Source organism: Anomaloglossus baeobatrachus, chromosome 4 (assembly GCF_048569485.1).
Source record: "Anomaloglossus baeobatrachus isolate aAnoBae1 chromosome 4, aAnoBae1.hap1, whole genome shotgun sequence".
Classification (NCBI taxonomy): Eukaryota; Metazoa; Chordata; class Amphibia; order Anura; family Aromobatidae; genus Anomaloglossus; species Anomaloglossus baeobatrachus.
The window spans coordinates 174,123,972-174,149,212 of NC_134356.1; the positions used below are offsets into that span (position 1 = coordinate 174,123,972).

At 49.1% G+C, this 25,241-nt stretch overlaps 1 protein-coding gene across 1 annotated transcript in view; it reads right to left on the reverse strand.

Moving 5' to 3' along the window:
- LOC142302355 (telomere repeats-binding bouquet formation protein 1-like) overlaps nucleotides 1-25,241 on the reverse strand; it is a 63,042-nt gene that overhangs the window by 16,284 nt on the left and 21,517 nt on the right. The window contains exons 4-10 of the mRNA XM_075343415.1: nucleotides 22,898-23,008; nucleotides 8,010-8,138; nucleotides 7,796-7,927; nucleotides 6,715-6,775; nucleotides 6,518-6,630; nucleotides 6,262-6,384; nucleotides 5,044-5,196 (exon numbers count right to left, since the gene is read on the reverse strand). Coding sequence (XP_075199530.1) covers nucleotides 5,044-5,196; nucleotides 6,262-6,384; nucleotides 6,518-6,630; nucleotides 6,715-6,775; nucleotides 7,796-7,927; nucleotides 8,010-8,138; nucleotides 22,898-23,008 — 822 coding nt within the window. The remainder of the gene's footprint in view (nucleotides 1-5,043; nucleotides 5,197-6,261; nucleotides 6,385-6,517; nucleotides 6,631-6,714; nucleotides 6,776-7,795; nucleotides 7,928-8,009; nucleotides 8,139-22,897; nucleotides 23,009-25,241) is intronic.

A 25,241-nucleotide genomic window follows, 5' to 3' on the forward strand; every position in this document is an offset into this window, starting at 1 on the left:
TCCTCATATGTATGTCCCCATCATGGCCTCATCATGGCCCCAACCTGGTATAGATGTCGCCATAATGGCCCTATCCTGGTATAAATGTCATCATCATGGTCTCATCCTGGCATAAATGTCCCCATCCTGGTATACATATCCCCTTAATGGGTCCATCCTGGTATATATAACCCTATCATAGTCCATCCTAATATATATCCACATCCTAACCCCATGCTGGTACATATGTCCTCATCATGTCCCCTGTTGTGAACACATTTGGACTGGGTTCCAGTTTTGGGCTCCCTCTTGTGGCCAATGCTGGTAGTGGAGTTGGCTTGCTTAATAGAAGCCAGACAGCCGATGAGGATTGGAAATTGGGTTGTTCTGACTGGCCTAAATAACTGTGTAGTGTTCTCTTGTTCCTGGCCGGTGCTCAATGTTTCCTCCTGTGTTCTAGGATATCCTAAAGCCAGCCTAACCTTTTGTTTCTACCTGGACTCATTACAGATAAGTCTGGTCTTTGTACCCTGCTAATTGCTTCCATTTACTTGTTTGCTGTTTAGGTACTTAAGCTAATTTTCTGATTTTTGCTTGTGCGGAGTCTGGGTGTAGTTGGATCATTCTCTACTGGGAATGTCTGTGTACCTTGCTTCATTTTCTGCAGTATTTTTTGTTTTGTCATGCTTGGTACTGATTTTAGTGCCTCCTCTATATTAGTGTTTTGCTTGGATCCCAGTAACACCAAAGTACTGATATAGTAGGGGCAGAGTCCATGTAGACTCAGTATTTTTCCATATCAGGCGTGTTGGTATTTTCTAGGTTTTTGAACGTATGCAGACAGTGCTCTTTTCTATCCTTTCCTATATAGATAGTTTGGGTCTCATCTTTGATGAATCATTTTTCTTCCTTTGTATTGGGTTTCCATAAATCACCGTATTCTTTATACGTGGGGGGCTATCTATATCTTTGGGGGACTACTCCGAAGCAGATTAGCTTTTCTTGTATTTCTCTCTATAGGAATAATTAGCTCTCCCGCTGTGTCGAGGCAACTAGGTCATCATAGGCACGTCCCACGGCTACTTCTAGTTGTGTGTCAGTGTGAGGTCTGCAGTCCGATAAGATTTCAACCACTCTGGTAACACTCTGGGTTTCCCAGTTTTTGTCCTTTTTTCGGATCCTCCTCGGTCACTGAATCATAACAGGCCCAATCCTGATATAGATGTCTCCGTAATGGGCCAATCCTGGTATAGATAAGACCATCATGGTCCTATCCTGCCAAAGATCTCCCCATCCGGTTAGACATGCCCCCATAATGGCCCCATCCTGCTATACATGTCCCTATAAAGGCCGTGTCCTGTATTCATGTCCCCATAATGGCTCCATCCTGGTATAAATGTCACCATAATAGCCTCATTCTGGTATACATGTCCCTATAATGAAAATCCTATTACCAAATTAAAGATGTGTGTAAAGCACTGGTAATTAAAAATTAACTTTTAATAAATAACATTAAAATATTAGAAAAATCCTGACAAAGATACCACAAGGCAGTTAACACAAGGTACAAATTGGATGTGTAGAAAATGGACTCACAGGAGTTGTTATAAATTCATTCACAGTCCTACCGGTCCAATCATATTCATCTAAATGAATTAAAGTGACATTGTGCAAAGCCGTTGACCTCCCATAATTGCACTTTTGCCCTATGAGTATTACTCTTTTGGAAAGTGGCTACGTGCAAATTGATAAATAACCTCAGGTCATAAAAACACTGATATCAGGGAGGGAAAATAAATGGTTTAAGTGATAATAGTGCTCAAAAGTGCAAATAGTGCAGTCAATGGTGGCAGTGGGATCTATGCTCACCGTCCACCCCAACTGCTTCACCAATGATACAGGTGTTACCTTACAGAATTCGGGGGGGGGGGGGTGGGGGGGGCGACTCACAAAGCACCACATAATACCCCTTAGGTAACACCAATAACTCAATGTCCTCATTCCCGATGCGTATCCTCAAAAGCGATTCATCAGGGGAAAGGGAGGCTGTGGTGTCGGCATGTTGAGCTGAAAATGAAAAACCATTTTCAGGGGGTATTGTGTGGTGCTTTGTGAGTCGGGTGCCCCTACAGTCTGTCTCCCACTCCCCGCCAACCCCGCAGCTGCTGGTGTGACGCCCTGGCGAAAACCAGGTAGTCACACAGTTTAGGCCCCCGCATAACACCGCTCCCACACGGGGTTAAATCAGCCGATAAAATCCTAGTCACCCCCTCAGGGAAGGACGGACACACCAGTGGGCGGGACCAGGCGGAAGGGAAACGCCCACCTCTGGAGAGCCCGGGGCGGGAAAACAAGTCAGATGAGTTTTGAGGGAGTTGAAGGGAGGAGGAAAAGCTGACAGGTGTCAGGGTTGGAGCCCTGACACATTGGCTAGGTGGCAGACAGTGATCACCGCCAGCAGGAGACGGGAAGACGGCTCGGCAGATCCGAGGTGGACCAGGGCAGGGTTGTAGCCCGCCGGTACTGACACCGGAGACCCAAAACTGAAACCGTGCACACAAGGGGGTACTCGGACCCTGAAGCCAGGACCGGCACCGACGGCCTAGCTAATTAACAGATTGAGGGCAGGATTCTAGGTCCTGTCCCAACCTAAGTCCCGAAAAGTAGACAACCACCCACAGAGAGGCATAGGGCATCCGCCACGGCCCGGTAGATCCCACGGGTCAGCGTCTGACGGGCATGGCTCCGAACAAAAGGACCGGGAGCGGACTCCTGCGTTACACACCGGGAAGTCTAACACTGAAAACACACAAAAGTGCAGAGAAAAGGGGCAGTGACCACCGGCCCGGGTGTGGGACCAGATACACCCGTCTGCGGCAACTGGCCACCATCACCTTGGTTTACCAAAGGACTTGTGTGCTTTATTCAACTGTGAGTAAAATCCCCGGTCTGACCGGGCGCACCGGTCTGTGCCGCCATCAACCCCCCTGCACAGAGACACTGGGCCCCGGGGCAACCATCCCTACCCACGGAGGGGTTAACATCCAGCTACCAGTCCATTGCCCCCGGATACCCGACAACAGCAGCGGTGGTGTCACATCTCACCACACACCGTGGGTGGTGTCACAGACCGTTTATTACCAATCTCGTACAAATATGCCCCCTTTTTAGTTGAAGTGTCTGCGCGACCCCCAGGTCCGGTAGAATCCCTCGAGCCATACCGCAGATCCGGGTCCGAGCAGCACGGCTGCTGGCATGGGAGCGGCACACTGGCACAACAGTGTGTCCGCATCTGCCCACACTGCAGTATGTCCGCATCTGCCCACACTGCAGCATGTCAGCATCTGCCCGCACTGCAGTATGTCAGAATCTGCCCACACTGCAGTATGTCAGCATCTGCCCGCACTGCAGTATGTCAGCATCTGCCCGCACTGCAGTGTGTCAGCATTTGTCCGCACTGCAGTATGTCAGCATTTGTCCGCACTGCAGTATGTCAGCATTTGCCCGCACTGCAGTATGTCAGCATCTGCCCGCACTGCAGTATGTCAGCATCTGCCCGCACTGCAGTATGTCAGCATCTGCCCACACTGCAGTGTGTCAGCATCTGCCCGCACTGCAGTATGCCAGCATCTGCGCGCACTGCAGTATGTCAGCATCTGCCCGCACTGCAGTATGTCAGCATCTGCCCGCACTGCAGTGTGTGAGCAGCTGCGGGGATGACGAGTGCTGACATCAGGAGGTTAGCAAAGTTCATTACCTGTAGTGATAAAGTCCTGCACTCCTGACGATAGCGCTTGTCACTGGCTTCCATGCCTGACGTGTTCTCACATCAAGTCTCGTGAGCGGGCCGAGACTATGACTAGCTGTTATGTCGCAGGCCGCTCGCGATACTTCGCTTGTGAATGCGGCAGACAATGGGAGTCAGTGGAGAGCGCTGACGCAGGAGTACAGCGGATATCATCATCACAGGTAATGTACCTAGCTAAGCTCATGACGTTGGCGATCGTTATGTCTTGCAGTGACCTATTGATGTTAGCTCAGGTCACTGCACTGCTTTCCCAGCCAATGGGGAACATTCTGTTCTTCATTGACTGGGACACTGAGTATGGTTTGGATCGTCGTGGAACCCCTTATTGAATTACGCTGGACCCAGATTTGTTTTTCTTTTCAATTAATTAGTGAAAGAGGGAATGTTTTAGGGAGTGTTTTTGTCAAATAAAAATTTGATTGTCATCTTTTTTTTTTTTTTTTTTATTACTGACTGCATTTGTGATGTCGGGCATCTGATAGACACAGTGACATCACTAACCCCAGGGCTTGATGACAGGTGACATTACACAGCTGGTATCAACCCGATATATTACCCAATTTGCTAACGCACCAGGGCATTCGGGATGAGCCGAGTAAAGCTCCGGGACTGTCGCATGTAATGGATGAGGCAATTCCGGGCGGCTGCTGGCCGATTTTTTTAGGCTGGGGGGCTCCCAATAATGTGAGTTTCCCCAGCCTGAGAATACCACCCAGCAGCTGTGAGTCTTTATCTTGACTGGGATCAAAATTGGGGGGACCTCACGCTGTTTGTTTTTTTTAAATTATTTATTTATTTATTGTACTGTACGATATAGACCCGACTAACCAGCAATAATGCCGATAAGCATGGAAACAGTGAATATGAAATGAGCCTAATGAGCGGCCGGCTTCGGAAGAACAAAGAGCTGCTACAGGAGCAGTGTGACAGCCGCCCAGTGTTCGGTGAGTATGTAGCGCTTACTCCTACCCCTTTGTGCCGGATTCTGCTTCCCATAGACCTTATATGGGGACCAGCATCTGGCTAGATACCCTGGACTCTATGGAACTCTCCTTCCGCTTTTTGTGGTCCGCAAAAAAACGGAAGTCACGCGGATGACACACGGACTGTACACAGAACGGGACGGATGCGGTTGTCACCGACCAAGGGAGAGGTGGACAGAATACCATGCACATGGCGATGGGAAAAGTCCACACTGTGGGATTGTGTGGCCATGTGCCACTTGCAGTTCTCCATGTACAGCCTTGTTAACTTACAGTTTTCTGTGATGCACGTGTCCAAAGTCTCCGTAACCACCAAAGCAAGCCTGAAATCCAAACTTCTTTCTTGTAAACCATTCACTAGGTGGGAGAGAATATCAGCCAATATTTCTAGCCCTCCAATAGAGGCAAAGTAATCCTGGACAAATCCTAAGGAAACACAATGATTTCAGACATAAAACACAGTCTGACTGTACTTTTACATCTGGCAAACATTTTATGACCTGTCAGATGACACTAATGTTGGGGGAGGCCAGGCTCACAATCTCCATTATAGGGGTTGGATGGGGCTGAGGTCCGGGCCCTGTGTGGCCATCATGTTGTCCTCCCAACATCTGTATGGACTTTGTGCAAGCCGGACGCTATAAATGTCCAAAATGTCTTGTGCTGAAGTATTAAGATTTCCCTTCACTGGAACTAAGAGGCTTCGGCCTCCTCATCCATCAAACTGTACCGTGGGCACAATGCATCAGGGGGTAACGTTCTCCTCGAATCACCAAAGCCAGACTCCTCCATCCGACGCAGATAAGAAGTGTGATCCCTCACTGCCCAGAACATGTCTCCATGAGAGTCCAGTGGTGGTAGCTTTACACCGCTCCATCCGACGATCAGCATTGTGCTTGGTGATGTATGGCTCGGCATTATATTTGGAGATGTACAGCTCAGCATTGTGCTTGGTGATAAATGGTTCAGCATTGTGTTTGGTAATGTACGGCTCGGGCATTGTGCTTCGTGATATACGGCTCATTTTTGTGCTTGTTGATGTGCGGTTCGGCATTGTGCTTGGTGATATACGACTTAGCATTGTGCTTGGTGATATATGGCCCGGCATTGTGCTTGGTGATATATGGCTCGGCATTGTGCTTGGTGATGTATGGTTTAGGATTGTGCTTGGTGATATATGGCTCGGCATTGTGCTTGGTGATATACGACTTAGCATTGTGCTTGGTGATGTATGGCTCAGCATTGTGCTTGGTGATGTATGGTTTAGGATTGTGCTTGGTGATGTACGGCTCAGCATTGTGCTTGGTGATGTATGGCTCAGCATTGTGCTTGGTGATGTATGGTTTAGGATTGTGCTTGGTGATATACGGCTCAGCATTGTGCTTGGTGATGTATGGCTCAGCATTATGCTTGGTGATGTAAGGCTGCAGGTGGTTGCTAACTATTTTATAATGAAGAGTTAATGTATCAAGATAGCTCCCATACACTTACTACTATTGGCGACAATGGGTCTAATCATGCAACAGATAGGCCGCACTATCTCATGTTGGAGAGAATCATGAAGCCATTTGATCGCCTGTGGAAATGCTGAACTGCAGACTTTCTGGTTCTCTTCTGAAAGAGAAACACAAAATGAATGAAGCCATAGATTGACATGGAAAACCTGGCAGCACTCGCCCTTCATGGCTGAATAAACCCTATTCTCTCACCTGTCAGGAAGTGAACAGTGAATATAAAGAGATCTTACCATTCTGTGGGTTAGTAGCACAGGCGCCCAGCGCGCTGCAGACAGACGACCACAGCTGATATTCCGGATTTGTGCTTCCACTGACCAGCACCACATTACTTATCAATATTTTGCTGCAAAGCATAAAAAAGACATATAAAACTATATCTCTGTGTGGATTTCATCAGATGGGAGAAAAAGTCATTTCCATATTTTACCTAAATAAGAAGAGAAGTGTTTCAATACATCCCAATTCTCTAGCAAGATTCTGGCCGGTCTCTAAAAAACAAAAACAGAAAAAAAAACAATAAAACACAATAAATCAACCAACACATCTAGCAAGAAGAATGCGGCATAGCTGTCCATACACATCGAACAATCGGATGGAGGAAGGATTGGGCTGATGGATTTCGATATGCCCCATTCTTTTTGTCCTCATGGGATATTAGAAGGCGCCGAGGTTTCTGACAACGTATTTGCTTCTCTCTACACAAGCTCATTCTCAGCTTTAGGGCTTCTGCACATGGCCGTCATTGTCGGAGCCACAGGAAGGCTTCTGTGCGGTTACACTGTACCTCTGCTTTTAATCTGAGGCATATTGATGATTTGATGTGAAATTCACATTTGATGAATGTTTTCTCTCCTACAGATCTAGCAGCTATACAGAGCTCATGGATATGCTGGACTTCCTTGCACCAGGCCAAGTAGTCCTGTAATAATAATCTCCTGCTGATTAAACAGTGATTTTTATCAAAATCACAGGGACAGCGACCCTGATTCCAGTGATGTGTCACTTACTGAGCTGTTTGCTAAGCCTAATAAGTGACACATCGCTGGAATCAGGGTATCTGCCCCTACGTTATGCTGCTCTCAGATTAGGTGGCAAAAACCTGTTGACAGATTCCCTTTAATGGGAGCCCAGTAGAGATGAGCTAATAGATTTGCAGGACTGTCGTCCGGCAGCCACGTCACTATTCCATAGGCCTGCAAATCTCCTCTTTCCTGCTGTCTCTTCTGATTAGTAGGCCTGACACCACGTCATCACTGCACTTACTGATCAGAAGAGGCACCGGTAGGTAGGAGGTCATCCGCAGGGATCCTGTTCAGCGGCCACGGAATAGTGACGTGGCCACTGGACTAGGGTCCTGCTGCTCAATTCACATCTGTACTATCCACTTATTTCCAAAGTGGCCTTGAACTGGGCAAACTGGATGACGGACAGCGCTGAAACGACTAGGATGTAGCAGAACTACTAAACTTAGTGTGGACAGTTCCCTGACAGCTGAAGTGAGGACTTACTGTTATTAGACACCAAGACCAGGATCAAGAAGACAGAGATCCGCTTTAGATTTACCGAAGACCCCTCATCTGATAAGTATGTGCAGATGTATCCAAAGAATTCGGCGGTGCTCAGGATTTGCTGACAATACACTGGAATGGAAGTCAGGATAGAAATATTAAAAATATTTTGGACCATTTTACAATAAATTGTCAGAATTGGGGTCATCTTTACCGTTGCTTCGTGCCAAGACCGCCAGCGTGTATAAGGAGGCTCCCTTTACCCGGGAGTGACTGCTGGATTTGGCTAAATTATAGAGAAGCCTTAATCCACCCATGTCTACGAAGTACTTGCACAAGTCACCTGTAGAAAAAAAACAATACTATATTTATGCTTGTGCTATATGGCGTCACATAGCGCAAACTTTAACATACTGTAAAAGCCACGTCAGAAAGTGGGACGTGCCCTCGATTCTGGGGTCCAGTGAGTGGGACCAAGAAGTCATGTGCCCCTTGTTAGGGAATGTTCACATGTGGCGGACACACTGTGGACTTTCCAATTTACAAGAATACATTTTCAATGCAACATCAAAGCAGCAAAAAGGATGTACCGCAAGATCTGTGCGGACGTCTATACACAGAAGATTTGCACATGTGAATATACACTTAAGCGGGCTTTACACGCTACAATATCGTTAATGAATTATAGTCGGGGTCACGTTGTTTGTGACGCACATCCGGCGTCATTAATGATAACGCAGTGTGTGACACTTATGAGTGACCTGAAACGATCGCAAAAGCGGTCAAAATCGTTTGCCGCGGAGAGGTCGTCCTGAAACAAAAAATCGTTTTCTGCTTATTAGCGATGTTGTTCCTCGTTCCTGCGGCACCACACATCGCTATGTGTGACACCGCAGGAGCGACGAACATCTCCTTACCTGCCTCCACCGGCAATGAGGAAGGAAGTGGGTGGGCGGGATGTTACGTCCCGCTCATCTCCGCCCCTCCTCTTCTATTGGACGCCTGCCGTGTGACGCCGCACGAACCGCCCCCTTAGAAAGGAGGCGGTTCGCCGGCTAGAGTGACGTCGCAGAGCAGGTATGTGCGTGTGACGCTGCCGTAGCGATAATGTTCGCTACGGCAGCGATCACCACATATCGGCCGTACGACGGGGGCGGGTGCTATTGCGCTCGACATCGGCAGCAAATGCTAGCGATGTTGTACCGTGTAAAGCCCGCATTAGAGTCTTTAGATACAGAGCTCTTTAAGTAGGATGCTCGTGTTTTAGCTTAATGGATATAATATATATACATATATATATATATATATATATATATATAGAGAGAGAGAGAGAGAGCAGCAGTGAGGAGTACCGGGCACAGCTGTCCACATACGACTGGCTGTCACAGTTTCCCAATAAGTCAGGGGAGATCCGGGTGCGTATTCCAAAGCAAAGACAATGCAAAATCCAAGTATAGAAAAGAAGGGTCGCACTCCACAAGGATCGGATGAAAGATGAAGCTTTAATCCAAGCACATATCAGGGATACGGGTGGTGGGGGAGGGTGAGGACGTGCAGCGCCGGACATTAATACAGCCTCATCCAGCACCACGACAACTGAACTGTGAGTTTCCTGCTCCCTGCAATCCCTCTCACAATAACCAAGGCCCTGGGACTACAACTCCCCTCCCCTACCTTGCTGCCTAGATCCATCAGCCCTGGGTACCCCATATACCGGCAGCGGCGGTGCCATCTATCATCACCGCGTCCCACGGGTGGCGTCACTGACAAACACTTTATCCCTTGTAAATAACCCCTTTTCACTTGTGGGTGGCGGACCGCTGCTCGAGCCCGGGTCCGGTTCCCACTCGAGCCACAATAAAGCCCCGGATCCGAGCATCCCCGAGCAGCCCCTTAGCTACGGTCTAGCCCCTGCCCGCAACACCCCCATCGTGGTATAGGTAGGATCCTTGTGTATGCAGCATACTGGTCTGTGTCCCATCCTGGTATAGTCTTCATCTTTGTATGGCCCCCATCCTGGTATGTGGGTGTCTGTGTTTCATATGTGTCTGTGGGCGGGGCTTGATATGAGCGGGGTTGTGTGTGTGCGCACGGCGGTGTGTGTGTGTGGTGGTTTGTGTGTGCCAGTGTGTGTGTGTTTGTGTTGGGCTGTGTGGGAGTTGTGGTGTGTGTGTGTGTGTGTGTGTGTGTGTCTTCATTTCCCACTGACCATGAATAGTAAAGATTGGCTCATGAGCACTCTGGGATGCAGCTCTCCCACTAACGACCAATGAATGCAGGGGAAGCACATGGCTACTTAAATATTAACACTGCAGTGAATGTTAAGTACCCGCTCATGAATAGTAATGAGCGGCTCATGAATAGTAATGAGTGGCTCCTTAACATTCACAGCAGTGTTAATCTATAAGTAGCCATGTGCTTCCCCTGCATTTATCGTTGGTTAGGGAGAGCTGTGTCCCGGAGTACTGAGTTCCTAGTGTGCATCCAATTTGATGGATTTTGGGTTTGCTAGGGATTGTGGTTTCCCCATGGTTCCTTTGCAAAATCCAATTCCTTTAAGGGGCATTGATGCTACCCCTTTGGCAGAACATAAACCCCAATTTTGGACCCAGGTGCCTATGAGAGTTGCACCAGCGCATCAGGAAACTTGTACATTTTTAGTATTGCATAATCTACAGGATACCTTGGTACTGGGATTTCCGTGGTTGCAGACCCATAATCCAGTTCTTGACTGGAGATCCTTGTCAGTAGCTAGTTGGGGTTGTCAAGGTTTGCATCAGGACCTTTCCGTGTCGTCCACGTCTGCTCAGGGAGTTGATGTTCCGGCCTTCTTGTCTGATTTCCGTGATGTATTTAATGACCAGGAATCTGATTCTCTTTCCCCACACCGGGACTGTGACTGTGCCATTGAGTTGGTGCCCGGTTGTAAATTTCCCAAGGGGCGGATTTTCAACTTGTCTGTGCCCGAACATGGTGCCATGTGGTCATACATCAGGGAATCATTGGAGAAGGGGCACATTCTTCTTCTTTGTTGCTAAGAAAGATGGTTCGTTGAGGCCTTGCATTGATTACCGTCTTCTTAATAAAATTACGGTCAAATATCAGTACCCTTTGCCTCTGATGTCTGATCTGTTCTCTAGAGTGTAGAGTGCCAAATGGTTTACGAAACTGGATCTCAAGGGTGCGTATAATCTCATCCGTATTAAGGAGGGTGATGAATGGAAGACGGCTTTTAATACTCCTGAGGGGCATTTTGAATACCTAGTGATGCCTTTTGGGCTCACTAATGCACCCTTCGTCTTCCAGGCCTTCATGAATGATATTTTTCGGGACCTTATTGGTAAATTTTTGATTGTGTATTTGGATGACATCTTGATTTTTTCTGATGATTGGGACTCTCATGTTGGGCAAGTACGGGCTGTTTTTCAGATACTTAAGGATCATGCACTGTACGTTAAGGGGTCAAAGTGCCTCTTTGGGGTGCAAAGGATTTCCTTTTTGGGCTTCATCTTGTCTCCCTCCGCTATCGAAATGGACTCGGTTAAGGTTCAGGCTATTTACGACTGGGTGCAACCGACTTCTCTAAAATCCCTGCAGCGGTTTTTGGGGTTTGCTAATTTTTACCGTAAATTTATAGCCAATTTTTCTGCCATTGTCAAACCTCTGACAGATTTGACAAAGTAGGGAGCTGATGCTGAGTATTGGACCCCAGAGGCAATTGTGGCCTTCCAGGAGCTTAAAAGGCGATTCACTTCTGCCCCAGTCCTGCAGCAACCTGATGTGTCTCGCCCATTTCAAGTTGAGATCGATGCCTCAGAGATCGGAGCAGGTGCTGTTCTGTCTCAACGAGACGCTACTTCGGGTAAACTTAAGCCCTTTGCCTTTTTCTCTCGGAAGTTTGCTCCTTCTGAACGGAATTATGATGTGGGGAACCGGGAATTATTGGCTATGAAGTGGGCATTTGAAGAGTGGAGGCATTGGTTGGAGGGGGCTAGGCATCAAGTTGTGGTGCTTACGGACCACAAGAATCTCATCTATCTGGAATCGGCCAAGAGGTTGAATCCTCGGCAGGCCAGGTGGGCTTTGTTTTTTACCCGGTTTAATTTTGTGGTCTCTTTTTTGCCGGGCACCAAGAATGTTAAGGCCGATGCCCTTTCCAGGAGTTTCTGCGCTGACTCTTTGGAGGTTGTTGAACCGTCTACTATCCTGAATGATGGTGTAGTTTTCTCGGCTATTTCGCCTGATCTGCGGTTGGCACTGGCGGAATTTCAGGGGGATAAACCAGAGAGATGTCCTACGGGGAAACTGTTTGTCCCGGACCAATGGAGAGACCGAGTTGTCTCTGAGGTTCATTGCTCTGTTTTGGCGGGTCATCCTGGCATTTTTGATACTCGGGATCTTGTGAGACGCTCTTTTTGGTGGCCTTCCCTGTCCCGGGATGTCCGTTGTTTTGTGCAGTCGTGTGGAGTTTCTTCTAGGTCCAAGCTCTGTTGTTCACGTTCTAGTGGGCTATTATTGCCTTTGCCGGTACCTAAGAAACCTTGGACGCACATCTCTATGGATTTTATTTCAGAGCTTCCCGTCTCTCAGAAAATGACTGTGATTTGAATGATCTGTGACAGATTCTCCAAGATGGTCCACTTGGTTCCCCTATCTAAGTTGCCGTCTTCATCAGAGTTGGTGCCTTTGTTTTTCCAACATGTTGTTCGTTTGCATGGTATTCCCGAAAACATTGTTTCTGACAGAGGGGTGCAGTTTGTATCCAGGTTTTGGAGGATTTTTTGCTCCAAATTGGGTGTTCAGCTGTCTTTCTCCTCGGCGTTTCATCCTCAGACCAACGGTCAGACTGAAAGGGCTAACCAGACCCTGGAGACCTATTTACGGTGTTTTGTTTCTGCGGATCAGGATGACTGGGTTTCGTTTTTGCCTTTGGCTGAATTTGCCCTTAACAATAGAGCTAGCTCTACCACATTGTTGTCCCCCTTTTTCTGCAATTTTGGGTATCACCCTAGGTTCCTCTCAGGGCAGCTTGAGGCGTCTGACTGTCCAGGGGTGGATTCGGTAGTCAACAGAATGCAGCAGATTTGGGGGCAGGTAGTGGATAAATTGTTTCAGTCCCAAGAAACTGCCTAAAAGTTTGCCAACCGGCGTTGGACTGTTGGTCCCCGGTTTAAAGTAGGGGACATGGTGTGGTTGTCCTCTAAAAATATTCCTATGAGAGTTCCATCTCCTAAATTTAAGCCCAGATTTATTGGACCTCATAAGATTTCGGAGATTATCAACCCTGTATCTTTCCGTTTGATTCTGCCTGCGTCATTTAGAATTCACAATGTCTTCCATAAGTCCTTGTTGAAGAAACATGTTGAGCCAACAGTTCCTGCAGCAGCGCCTCCTGACCCTGTTTTGGTACAAGGGGATCTGGAGTATGAGGTTGAAAAAATTCTGGATTCCCATCGCAGTAGGCGTCAGCTTCAGTACCTTGTGAAATGGAAGGGTTATGGGCAGGAGGATAACTCTTGGGTTGTGGCTTCTGACATTCATGCGGACAGGTTGGTTCGCGCCTTCCATCATGCTCATCCCGAGCGACCCGATGGCGTTGGTGAGGGTTCGGTGACCCCTCCTCAAGGGGGGGTACTGTTGTGAATGTTAGTTATGTTTTGGCTGCTGGGAGGCTCCCTCTGGTGGCCAGGAATGGTTTGGACTTGGACCAGGTGTGTTGTGCAATGGGCGTTTCCTTTGCTAACTCTCTGCTTATTTAAATCCTGCTCTGATAGCAGGTGATGCTGGATGTCAGTTGTTCTTTGTATCACCAGCCTGCTTCATTCTGCTCCACACCACATCTACTCCAGATAAGTGCTTGCTCTTTATTTATTGTTTGGTTCTTTTGCTCTTTTCTGGGTTTGTCACTTGCTGTGGTAGTTTTCAGTTTATTTGCTTGCAGGGATTTTCCCCCTCAGTTGCTTTGCTGGGGAACTCCCTGCAGTTCTGTTTGGAGTATAGCTCCTTTGGGTCCATGTGTTTGTGGCTTGTTGAATTTGTTATGATTCTTGTTTTCTGTTCACTGGTATGACAAAAGCACCTGGTATAGGATGGAGTTCAGATCGTGCGATCTGAGGGCCTTTTTGTACTATCAGGAATTTGGAATTTTGCAGGGTTTTTCTCTGGCCACCATCAGTCCCTTTCCTGTCCTTTCCTATTTTAGTCAGTGGGGGCCTCACCTTTTGCTAATCCTGTCATCTATCTGTGTATTGTGTTTTTCCTATATCACCGCAGTCTTTGAATGTGGGGGGCTTGCTATTCTTGTCTATTTTCTGAGGCAGAGAGCTATTCATCTTTCCTTCCTTTAGGATAGTTAGTTCTCCGGCTGGGTTCGCGGTGCACAGGATGTTAGTTCACCCCTCGGCTACTTCTAGTTGTGATGGTTAGTAAGGGGATGGCGGCCAGATTAGTTGCCAATGCTCTTGTCACCTTTTACCAATGATTTGTGGTGGTCTTCCATGGTTCCGGATCATAACACCTCATCCTCTCTCTCCATACATGAAACTTCATCCTCTCTCTCCCCATACATGAAATCTCATCCTCTCTCCCCATACATGAAACCTCATCCTCTCTCTCCCCATACATGAAACCTCATCCTCTCTCTCCCCATGCATCACCCCTCATCCTCTCTCCCCATGCATGAAACCTCATCCTCTCTCTCCCCATGCATCACCTCTCAATCTCTCTCCCCATGAATGAAACCTCATCCTCTCTCTCCCCATGCATCACCCCTCATCCTCTGTCCCCATGCATGAAACCTCATCCTCTAAGTTTTCCCATACATCACCCCTCATCCTCTCTCCCCATGCATGAAACCTCATCCTCTCTCTCGCCATACATCACCCCTCATCCTCTCTCTCCATGAATGAAACCTCATGTCAGGTTTCCAGGTTTTCCAGTTCTCTTTTGACTGCCCTTGCCCTCGGTTAACATGGAGGTTACCGTTCTGTTGCCCTACTTCCTGTCCAGCTGCTTAAAAGGCCGCCTCCCAGCCCAGTCCAGTGCCTGAGTATACTGCCTGCTGTGTTTGCTGCTTATTCCTGATTGCCTCTGGATTCCCCTAAAAGACTACCTACCGATTGACTCTGGACTGTACCCGGCTCTTCAAGGCTGTGCCCGGATTCCGTTTACCATCTTCGGTCAGCACTCCGCCTGGTTCTCTTTTGGTTCGTAACCATTCTGGACAAACATTTCCGTACGGACACTCATTGACTTTACTGCTTGCTCCTTATCCCGGCTGCTGCGCATTTAGGCCTTCCGGGGTAGATTGCCGGACAGTCCCTGTATAGGGGTTCGCTCTGGTGGTCTCCCTGGGGGAGTCCGGTGCGTGGCCCCGGGAATCCCCTGCGCGTCTATTCCGGAAAGTATTGTATGTGTTATTGTGTTGTTGTGTTTGTTCTGTATCTACCGTGGTGACATACTATAAAACATCTTGTACCCGGAACTCGTCTCTGATTGTCATTGCCCTACGCTATCGAAATCCTCAGAACATAGAATAAGTATTACATTATACTCAGGCCTTTAGAGGATTTCGCTGGGGCAATGACTGAGACACGAGGAGTAGATCAGCTGTTCTCCATGATTAACTCCCTGCAGCAGGAGATGGAGGTGGTGCAGACTAAGCTTAGAGATGTGGAAGCGCAGCTGGGCCATGATCACCAGGTACTGGGTCCGGCTATACAGGATTTGCAAGTCAGAGTGGAGGCTCAGGAAGCCGTCCCCACTACGTCCGTACCAGCAGCCGGTATGCCTAGGTTACCCCCATTCCGTTTCAATGGTGATCGTAGTCAGTTCCGTGGATTTATTAACCAATGTATACTGTTTTTCGATGTACATGCTGATTATTACCGTTCTGACCGGTCAAAGGTGTTATGTATCATCATGTTATTAACCTCACGAGCACTGGCTTGGGCTAATCCTATGATAGAGAACCGGGACATCCGTTTAAATCACCTAGATGACTTTCTGAACGCAATGGCGCAGATGTTTGATGATCCGAATCGCCGTGCTACCGCTGAATCTGCTCTCCTTTCCTTACGTCAGGGAAAGCGCTCTGTCATTGAATACGCCACTGAGTTCAGGAGGTTAGTGGTAGACACCGACTGGGGAAACAATGCATTATTGTCCGTTTTCAGAAAGGGTTTGTCCGGTACCATCAAGGACGAGTTAGCCCGTTCCGAATCCCCAGGGGATTTTGACCTGTTTCTCCAGCACTGTGTGCGCATAGATACCCGTTTGACGGAACGTAGACAGGAAAAATGGGCAGCTATAAACCGTATAAATAATAATACGTTTCCTTCCAGAGAACCTGCTTTCAGGACGCCACGGGAGGCTGAGGACGTTCCTATGCAAGTGGACTCTCTACAAAAGCGAGAGACCAACGAACGTCGTGAACACCGGCTCCGTGAGCGTTTGTGTTTCTACTGCGGTCAATCGGACCATTTCTTAATCGACTGCCCGAAACGTCCGAATCGCCCAAATAAGGTATTGGCAGCCATGGCAGAGTGTGATAACACGGACGCAGAGTCTGATATCTCTGAGGCAAGTGGACACTTGGATGCGGTATTTCCCTTGACTGTAATGTCTACCTCACCGAAGGACTCAGAAGGGAAATATACCCATTGTTCACTCCCCATTCAGATCCGGTGGGAGGGACAGCTAATTCCTACCTCTGCAATGATAGACTCTGGGGCAGGGGGAAATTTCATGGACTTTTCTTTTGCTAGTAAACACGGTATCCGGACTCAGCAAAGATCCTCACCGGTTACCATGGAGACGGTAGACGGATCTCCGTTAACATCTGGACCAGTGGATCGGGAAACAGTACCGCTAGAATGCGTGATGAAACCAGGTCAGCAGGAGACTCTTATTTTCATGATGATCACTTCTCCACATTTTCCGATTATTTTAGGTATTCCGTGGCTACGGTCTACAAATCCGGTCATCAATTGGGAAACTAAGGAGATATCCTTCCCACCGCAGAGTGATCCGGCCATTTGTCCAACTGTTCCGGTTCCGGTAACACCACATGCAGAAGGCACGGTACAGGTACCCGTTTTACCCTCGGTTTATCGTGACTTCGCTGACATATGCGACAAAAGAAAAGCCGATCGGCTTCCTCCGCATAGACCGTATGATTGCCCCATAGACTTACTCCCAGGGGCAGAAATCCCGTTTGGTCATGTTTACCCGTTGGCGGCACCTGAGCTAGAAGCCCTAAAGGAGTATATTGATGAAAGCCTGGCCAAGGGATTTATTCGCCCGTCTACCTCGCCCGCAGGGGCACCCATCTTTTTTGTGAAAAAGAAGGAGGGGACTCTGAGACCCTGTATTGACTACCGGGAACTGAATAAAATAACCATCCGGAACCGGTATCCGTTACCGTTGATTCCGGAGCTATTGGAGAGAGTCCAACAGGCAAAGATATTCACCAAATTGGACCTCCGTGGGGCATATAATCTGCTTCGTATACGTCCCGGAGACGAGTGGAAGACCGCGTTCCGATGTCGGTACGGACATTTTGAGTATTTAGTGATGCCTTTTGGACTTTGTAACGCTCCTGCGGCATTTCAACATCTAGTTAATGATATTTTCAGGGATATCATGGACCAATTCATGGTGATCTATCTGGATGATATTCTAATCTTTTCTGATTCTCTCCAGGAACACCAGGAGCACGTCAAGACCGTACTTACCCGGCTGAGGGACAACCACCTGTACATTAAACTGGAGAAATGTGAGTTCCACTGCTCACAAATACAATTCTTAGGTTATGTCATCTCTCCTCAGGGACTGAACATGGAATCTAGCAAGATACAAGCCATTCTCGACTGGCCGGAACCGGGAAACATCAAAGAGGTACAACGCTTTGTCGGTTTTGCCAACTTTTACCGACGCTTTATCCGTAACTTTTCAGAGATTGTTCGTCCCATCACCCTGTTGACTAAGAAAGGACAGAAGTTTGTATGGTCCGCCCAGGCTCAGGAAGCGTTCCATCGTCTCAAGGGATGTTTTACCTCAGCACCCATACTAGTGCATCCGAATCCCGCACTTCCCTTCATCGTGGAGGTCGACGCTTCCGACTACGCATTAGGGGCCATTCTTTCTCAAAGGACCGGGGACAAGAGTCTCCTGCATCCGTGTGCCTTCTTCTCCCGCAGGTTGTCCCCTGCGGAAAGGAACTACGACATTGCGGATAAGGAATTATTGGCGATTATTGCCGCCTTCAAGGAATGGAGACACCACTTACAGGGAGCCACGCAGCAAGTGATAGTACTCACAGATCATCGTAATCTGGAATTTCTTAAGTCTGCCAGGTGCCTGTCTCCACGGCAAGCCCGTTGGAGCCTATTTCTTAACCAATTCAATTTTGTTGTTACATACCGTCCAGGTTCACGTAATGGGAAAGCCGATGCCTTGTCCCGAATCCCTGCCGTGGACTCCGTGCCTGGAACCCCGTCGCAGACCGTGTTATCAGATGCCAATTTCGTTGGAGTAATCCAGGACCAGGACTTGTGGAAGGACATCAAGCTGGCCTATGATGGTGATGTATTTCTTGCTGCCCCCCCGAATGATGTAACTCTTGTTCTTCGGAATGGTGTGTGGTTAAGAGAACGACGCATTTATGTCCCGGAGGCCGTAAGACTTCGGGTTCTCAAGTTGGTTCATGACTCCGTGTTGGCCGGTCATAGGGGGGTACAGAAGACGCAGGAATTTCTGAGCCGGTTTTTCTGGTGGCCTACCTGTTTAAAGGACGTGAAGGACTATGTCCACTCATGTGTGGTTTGTGCCCGGTGCAAGGTCCCTCGTGTGGCTCCTACGGGACTCCTCCAACCGTTACCCGTGCCATCTCGCCCTTGGGGGTCTATCTCCATGGATTTTATTGTGGAGTTGCCAGTCTCAGGCGGGCATAATACCATTTTAGTGGTGGTGGATCGATTGACTAAAGCTGCTCACTTCATTCCGTGTACCGGTCTTCCCTCAGCCGCAGAGACAGTGGATTTGGTTGTCCAGAACGTATTCCGATTGCATGGGGTACCGGATGAGATCATCTCCGATCGGGGCGTGCAGTTCACGTCTAGATTCTGGAAGGGGTTTTGTACGGCACTCCAGATTGATGTCTGTTTGTCTTCTGCATACCATCCTCAGACAAATGGACAAACCGAACGGACGAATCAAACCCTGGAACAATACCTTCGCTGTTATGTCAGCCATCTCCAAGACGATTGGTTGAAGATGCTTCCGTTGGCGGAGTTCTCCTACAACAACACACAGAGCAGCTCCACTAAGGTAACGCCCTTTTTCGCTAACCTGGGTTACCATCCGACTATTTTGCCTAGGTCACCGGTTGCGGTTTCGGTACCAGCGGTGGAGGACAGAGTGACAGAAATACGACAAAATCTGGAGGTTCTAAAGGACACCGTGGCTACGGCCCAGGAGCGTTACAAGAGGTCGGCGGACACTCACCGGAAACCGGCACCCATGTATAAGGTAGGGGACTCTGTATGGTTATCCACCAAAAACCTGAGATTGGGTGTTCCTTCGCAAAAACTAGGACAAAAATTCATCGGTCCGTTTAAAATCACCGGGATCGTGAGCCCTGTGGCCTGTCGGCTACGGTTACCGCACCATCTAAAGGTACACCCGGTCTTTCATGTGTCTCTCCTCAAACCCGTTTCCCCTAATACGTTTCATGGTCGTATTGTGCCTCCTCCTCCGCCTGTGATGGTCGACGGCGAGGAACAGTTCGTGGTTGAGGACATTATTGACTCCCGGCTCCATCGTCGTCGGCTTCAGTATCTGGTACGTTGGCAGGGGTACGCCCCCGAGGACGATTCCTGGGAACCGGTGGGTAACATTCGGGCACCCCGGAAGATTGCTCAGTTTCATCGACGGTACCCGGACAAACCTGGCCCTGATCCGTCCTGAGGCCGTCTGTGGGGGGGGGAGTAATGTCAGGTTTCCAGGTTTTCCAGTTCTCTTTTGACTGCCCTTGCCCTCGGTTAACATGGAGGTTACCGTTCTGTTGCCCTACTTCCTGTCCAGCTGCTTAAAAGGCCGCCTCCCAGCCCAGTCCAGTGCCTGAGTATACTGCCTGCTGTGTGCTCCTGCTGTGTTTGCTGCTTATTCCTGATTGCCTCTGGATTCCCCTAAAAGACTACCTACCGATTGACTCTGGACTGTACCCGGCTCTTCAAGGCTGTGCCCGGATTCCGTTTACCATCTTCGGTCAGCACTCCGCCTGGTTCTCTTTTGGTTCGTAACCATTCTGGACAAACATTTCCGTACGGACACTCATTGACTTTACTGCTTGCTCCTTATCCCGGCTGCTGCGCATTTAGGCCTTCCGGGGTAGATTGCCGGACAGTCCCTGTATAGGGGTTCGCTCTGGTGGTCTCCCTGGGGGAGTCCGGTGCGTGGCCCCGGGAATCCCCTGCGCGTCTATTCCGGAAAGTATTGTATGTGTTATTGTGTTGTTGTGTTTGTTCTGTATCTACCGTGGTGACATACTATAAAACATCTTGTACCCGGAACTCGTCTCTGATTGTCATTGCCCTACGCTATCGAAATCCTCAGAACATAGAATAAGTATTACACCTCATTCTCTCTCTCCCCATACATCAACCCTCATCATTTCTCTCCCCATGCATGAAACCTCATCCTCTCTCTCCCCATACGTCACCCCTCATCCTCTGTCCCCATGCATGAAACCTCATCCTCTCTCTCCCAATGCATCATCCTTCATCCTCTGTCCCCATGCATGAAACATCATCCCCTCTCTCCCCATGCATCACCCCTCATCCTCTCTCCCCATGCATGAAACCTTATCCTCTCTCTCCCCATGCATCACCCCTCATCCTCTCTCCCCATGAATGAAACCTCATCCTCTCTCTCCCCATACATCACCCCTCATCATTTCTCTCTCTATGTATGAAACCTCATCCTCTCTCTCCCCATACATCACCCCTCATCATTTCTCTCTCCATGCATGAAACCTTATCCTCTCTCTCCCCATGCATGAAACCTCATCCTCTCTCTCCCCATACATGAAACCTCATCCTCTCTCTCCCCATACATGAAACCTCATCCTCTCTCTCTCCATACATGAAACTTCATCCTCTCTCTCCCCATACATGAAGTCTCATCCTCTCTCCCCATACATGAAACCTCATCCTCTCTCTCCCCATACATGAAACCTCATCCTCTCTCTCCCCATACATCACCCCTCATCTTTTCTCTCCCCATGCATGAAACCTCATCCTCTCTCTCCCCATGCATCACCCCTCATCCTTTGACCCCATGCATGAAACCTCATACTCTCTCTCCCCATGCATCACCCCTCATCCTTTGACCCCATGCATGAAACCTCATACTCTCTCTCCCCATACATCACCCCTCATCCTCTCTCCCTATGCATGAAACCTCATCTTCTCTCCCCATACATCACCCCTCATCCTCTCTCCCCATGAATGAAACCTCCTCCTCTCTCTCCCCATACACCACCCCTCATCCTCTCTCTCCATGCATGAAAAATCATCCTCTTTCTCCCCATACATCACCCCTCATCCTCTCTCCCCATGAATGAAACCTCATCCTCTCTCTCCCCATATATCACCCCTCATCCTCTCCCCCCATGCATGAAACCTCATCCTCTCTCTCCCCAATGCATCACCCCTCATCCTCTCTCCCCATGCATGAAACCTCATCCTCTCTCCCCATACATCACCCCACATCCTCTCTCCCCATGAATGAAACCTCATCCTCTCTCCCCATACATCACCCCTCATCATTTCTCTCCCCATACATGAAACCTCATCCTCTCTCTCCCCATATATCACCCCTTATCCTCTCTCCCCATGCATGAAACCTCATCCTCTCTCTCCCCATACATCACCCCTCATCCTCTCCCCATGAATGAAACCTCATCCTCTCTCTCCCCATACATCACCCCTCATCCTCTCTCCCCATGAATGAAACCTCATCCTCTCTCTCCCCATACATCACCCCTCATCCTCTCTCCCCATGCATGAAACCTCATCCTCTCTCTCCCCATACTCTGTCCACAGATAGTTCCCTCCCCCATCCATACTGTGTATATACATATTGCCCCCTCCCCACCCTCTGTCCCCCCCATAGTCTGTGCACAGATGGTTCCCTCTCTCACCATCTGTCCCCCCCATAGTGTGTCCACAAATAGTTCCCTCCCCCCCCTCTCCCCGATACTGTTTCATAAATACTACCCTCTTACCCCATAATGTTCCTCCGTCCATGTCTTCTTCAGCTCCACAGTGGAGCACTTCTCAGCATTTCTCTGCCGCCTCTGCGCTGTGGCGCTGGCTTCCGGGTCAGCAGTCTGATCAGCTGACCTGATCACATGGCAGCCGTCGCGCTGATCCGGAAGTCAGCGCCGGCGTCACCGCTTCAATTGTCCTCGAATCTGACAGATACTAGGACAATTGAGCAGTGGGAGCCGCGCGCTGCAGCTTCTATGAGTACAGCTGTCAGCGTGACAGCTTCGCTCAGAGAATAGCGGCTCCCACCCGAAAGACTTCCACACCGCCGCATCAGGCAGCCCGACAGCGCCCCCTGGAGATGCCTCTGGCTCCTGCCTTCGCTCCACATGGCTAATTTGAATAGTTTACAAATTAGCCATGTGGACAGAGCCAGAGGCGCTCTTCAGATTTTCCGGTACGCTGTACCGGCGCGTACCACCGCAAAAAAAGCACTGCTTTTGTCCACCCCCTTTTTTATGTTTGGTGTGGAATTATATCCAATTTGGCTTTATGAAAATGTTTGTTTTTTTTCATTGAAGACAAATTATATGAGGATAATAATATCAAATAATTTGTGATTGCAATCATTTTCAGGAATAAACTGAGTATTCTCTGACAGAATTGCAGGGGTGCCAATACTTTTAGCCAGCACTGTATATATATATATACATATATATAGATAGATAGATAGATAGATAGATAGATAGATAGATAGATAGATAGATAGATAGATAGATAGATAGATAGATAGATAGATAGATAGATAGATATACACATATATATTTCTTACTATTCTCCTGGCAAATCGATTTCACGGCCCGCAAGGTCTCGTTCTGGGATTCAAGATCGTCCATTTGAACCTTCAGACGTTCCATTAAGACACTGAGTTCTGACTTCATTTCTGGTAAAAATGGAAATAATGGAAGTTATTTATCAATATGACAGAAAAATAAGAAGCCATACTTGCCAATGTACGGTTATATCATCAATACACTGCAGACAAGCAACACATGGGGAGGCAGCAAAATGCTGATGAGCGACCACTCACACTCCCATTCTCCTATAGCTGGCCTGGTGCACTACATGTAAGGCAAGGTGCAGAAGACTGTATTTTCGGTCAAGTGCGATTTGACCAAACATTGCATCGCACTCGGACAAACGTTATTTTTTCCTTGGTCCGAGTCTGTCTGATGAAAATGAATGCAGTATGCCCGATTTGCCTCTGTAAATCGGATCGTACTCGGCCATGCAAGCCAATGGGTCCGTTGAAAAAATTGGACCACACTCAGATAACATCTAAGTGAAGTACAATTTTCAGGGACTGACAAAATGGAGGAGATAGCCTAACAGCACTCTAAATTTTTCAGATGAGCATAATGATAGGCCCACGTAGCACCTTAGCTTGGTGACTTCATGGTTGCACAGACCCTATAATAGTATAGGTATGAAAAAGCTTTTATGTGTACTTCCCCTTTAATCCTGTTTCTTTCATCAACAGTAATGATAGGGTTAACAAATTTTTAGTGTTATTGTCGCGGGCGGGGGGGAGGACGGTGCGCTCACCACGCTCGGGTCCGGCTCGGGGTTGCTTCGCTTGCTGCTCGGTGGCTCGAGCAGTGGGCCGGATCCGGGGACTCGAGCGGCGCTACTCGCCCGTGACTGAAAAGGGGAATGGTTTTGGGGATTTATTGTCCGTGACGCCACCCACAGTTGTGGTGAGGTTGTGACACCACCACTGCTCTGGACGGGGATCCCGGGAGCGATGACAGGGAGCAGCTTAGATGTTGTTTTTCCCCTCCGTGGGTAGGGGGGTTGGTTGTCCCGGGGCCCGGTGAGGGAGGAATGGCAGGTGGGTTACGGGTCCTGGTGAGGTGCAGGGTCGCGGGGGCAGCGCGGTGCCGCACGGCACAGTGTTACTCACTCAGCCAATGATGAATGCAAAGTCTCCGGTAAAACAAACGGCTGGATGGACGGGTCCCACAGACGGCTGCGGTGGTTTTTCTCCCGGTAGGTTGGCGGTGACTGCCTTTCCCTGCACCTGTGTTATGTTCTCGGTTCTGATGGCTTCCCACCGGTAACCCGCTCCCCAGCTTGGATGGAGGCTGAGGGAGCCCCTTTTGCCGTAAGGCTCTGGCCCTGGGAACTGTAGCCTTGGCGGTGACTGTATTTCCCTTCACGGATTGAGCTGTTGCCTTCAATCGGGTCTTGGCTGCTGGGAAACCCCGGAGGTTCCCTTCGCTAACGGATTTGACCGGTTTTACGGCGACTCCAAGCCTGGGCGGGGTCCGTAGGCCCTGCCGAATGGTGCTGGCTTCTCTTCGCTCCCCGGTCCGGTACCGGCGGGCCACCGCCTGTCCCCGGTCCTTACGGTTCACGTCAATCAGCCCCTCCTGCAGACGGTCACCACCGTCTGCCAACCTTGCTGTATGTGCCCTGGCCACGTACCCGGACACGGTCAGTCTGCTCCACTACTCCTACACTCTCCAACCCTCAAACTCAACTGACTGCTCTCCCTTCCTTTTCCCGCCTCCAGGACTGTGAACTCCTCGGTGGGTCGGGCCAACTGCCTGGCTCCTCCCCCTGGTGTGGACATCAGCACCTGGAGGGAGGCAACAAGGATTTTTGTCTGACTTTGATGTGCCTAGCCGGGGTGTGGGGTGTGTTGTTGCAGTACCTGTGACGTCCTGGCTTGTCCAGGGCGCCACATTCCCCCTTAGTAAAATGCAGACCGTCCGCGGGCTGCCCGTCCATCACCGGTTTTATTTTTGGTTAACTGTAAAAGAGTAAAAACATATGAAAACACAAGCATTTTTAATCAAACTTCCCATAACGGGAGGCACATTCTTTAACGTTACGGAACGGTTGTCTTCTATTAAACGGTACGGTTTCCGCTCTTCTCCCACCAAAACAACCTGGCCCTGATGCTGCCCCTAAGAAGTGGGCAGCACCCCTTGCCCCAGTCCAGAACCAAGTTGACCGAGCGGGTACGGTCTCTTTCAGGGGACCCGCGTCCATGGGGACCCCTGAACCCCGGAGGATCGCCACCGGTTACGGTAGTGGCGGGCCTGGGCCATCCCTTTCCTCCAGGCCCATCCTCCAAATCTGCCTCTCCGGAGGCGGTAACGGTTTAAGCC